The sequence below is a fragment of the Aegilops tauschii genome, chromosome 1 (genome assembly GCF_002575655.3).
Source record: "Aegilops tauschii subsp. strangulata cultivar AL8/78 chromosome 1, Aet v6.0, whole genome shotgun sequence".
Classification (NCBI taxonomy): Eukaryota; Viridiplantae; Streptophyta; class Magnoliopsida; order Poales; family Poaceae; genus Aegilops; species Aegilops tauschii.
This window is the reverse complement of record NC_053035.3, coordinates 36,979,183-36,981,348: the sequence shown is the minus strand read 5'-3', so window position 1 is coordinate 36,981,348 and position 2,166 is coordinate 36,979,183. Positions and strand designations below refer to the sequence as shown.

At 51.0% G+C, this 2,166-nt stretch overlaps 1 protein-coding gene across 1 annotated transcript; it reads left to right on the top strand.

Annotated features, from left to right (window-relative positions):
- Positions 1–764: 764 nt before the first annotated feature.
- On the top strand, positions 765–1,742 carry LOC109766056 (uncharacterized). The gene has a single exon (XM_020324824.4). The coding sequence runs from the start codon at positions 875–877 to the stop codon at positions 1,529–1,531; it is 657 nt and encodes a 218-aa protein (XP_020180413.1). The 5' UTR covers positions 765–874; the 3' UTR covers positions 1,532–1,742.
- The last annotated feature ends 424 nt before the right edge of the window (positions 1,743–2,166 follow it).

The window sequence follows — 2,166 nt, the reverse complement described above, 5'->3', positions numbered from 1 at the left end:
ATGTCTGTTTGGTATTAGGCCCAGACTATCAGCGCCCCTTCATCGATTGGATAGGTGTAGCGACTGTTGTTGCTTAGAAAGTGGCATTAGTCTTGCTGTTGTATGACTTTGTAAGATCTTGTGAGAATAATTAATAAAGTGGCCATATGCATCGCCCAGATGCAGAGGCCGGGGGTCATCCTCCTTTTCTAAAAAAAATGAAAAATTACCATATTTCCAATCTTCTTGATTGTTGCTAAATTATTTACCGTTTTGCTTGTTTTTTTTTACCAAATTTGTATTATTATTTTTCATTTTTCTGTGTTGAGTTGGTTGTGTGTGCAAAACCTCTGCCATGTCATTTTCATCTGATTTCGAAACTTATGACCGGAGGTGAGTGGAATTGGAGTTCACGGACCAACAAATCCAGAATCACCAATAACATAGGGCAAGAAAAATAAGTTTTTTTTTAAAAAAAGTTACAAATCAAAACCGATCGATCGAGAATGCTAGGTAAATGTTGGATCACTAGATAGCATCGATTTGTTTAATCATGCCGGTGCATGTGTGCCGAAGTTTTGACATTTTTTTACTCACTCAGGCTGGTGCTCGCAGAAGGCCACCGGATTTGACCCCCACGCGGACGCAGGGCCGACCCGACCAGGATCCACGAGCAATGGAGCGAGCAGCACTGGGAGCATGGGATGCAGGTGATGATGATGCCGCATGATGATTCCCCCAGCAAGAAAACGCACCACCTTTCCTTGCAACCAAAGCCACCCACCCTCTCACGCTCTCACATGCACCACCATCGCCAGTGCCACTCGCGCTGTCTCTTATATACATACCCCACTCCAGCAAGCACAGATCAGCTAGCTAGCGTCGCCGGTGATCGATGGCGGGCGGGTGCAAGGCGGCGATCGGGTGCGTGGACGCGCGCGTGCCGGTGCGGGCCAGCTACGTCAGCCTCTACAAGTGGCCCGAGTCCGACGCCGAGTTCGTCCGGTCCGTGGCCATGGCGCGGCGCCACCGCCAGCAGCCGGAGAGCCCCGCTGCCGCCGCCGGGTGCTACGGCGGCGGCAGCGCCAGCATGCGCCGCGGGGCTGGCGTCGACGTTGGTGGCGAGAGCCCGCGGGTGGTGGACAGCTACTCGTGCCGCCAGATGTACCTCCGCAGCTACACCTTCTCGACGAGGAAGGAGACCGTGCCCGAGCGCACCATGGCGTGCCTCGGCCGCGTCCGGGAGCGCGCCGCCGTCTTCCCCAGCTTCCTCCCGCACCGGGGCGGCGGCGGCGGGTCCGACGCCGGAAGCTCGTTCGGCAGCTCGAGTGGCGGTGGAGATCAGTACTCCGGGAGGGATCAAGACGGGCGCCGCGGGACTTCCGGCGGCAGCAACGGGAGGAGGAAGCGTCGGAGGAAGAAGAAGGGGTGCGCCGTGGTGAGGAGGCTGCAGGAGGCCTCGTGCGGCGCGGTGCGCGCCATCTTCCGCCGCCTGCTCGCCTGCACCACCACCGTCGACGTCGAGGTCGCCGAGCCGCCGCCCGGCCGGTGAATGCCGCCATTTGCATGCCGGACTTATCCTTAGTCGATTTTGGCATCTATTTCCTAGTAATTAATTAATATGTCCCGTATTTTAATCATTTTTCTACTCGAGTTACAGTACAGTAGTAGCTTCTATTCGTAGGAAATGAGAGTAACTTATTTGTGATTGTGCTATATTTATTTCTTGTTACATATATGTATACAACCGGTATGGTTACTTATTCGGTGTTTCTTATCCTTCAACCGTGGAATAACAGTTAGTATTTGGTAATCTATATTTATACCTAATAATACTAGACGATGCGTTTTACACTTCTGTATTTTCGTTTGCGGTCCTGGTCTAATCATCACTCGCGTACCTTATGAGCAAGCAATGGTGAGCAATAACTCATTCCTACTAAGCTCGCGCCCTAATCTTCTCTTTTATGGTAACGCACACCTTGGTTCCACACCTACAAGAGGTGGTACTAATATATATAGCTCGGTCTTGAAGGTGTTTTACAGTATTTTCAGTTTAAGCAATTTCATCATGTCTTTGTTTTGGCAAAGTAAAATGTTCCTATTTTCTTTGTTTTTTTTAGAATGAAAGGGCTGCGCCCCTGTTCCATTTCATAAAAGAAACGAAACAAACAGATCCAGTGTATA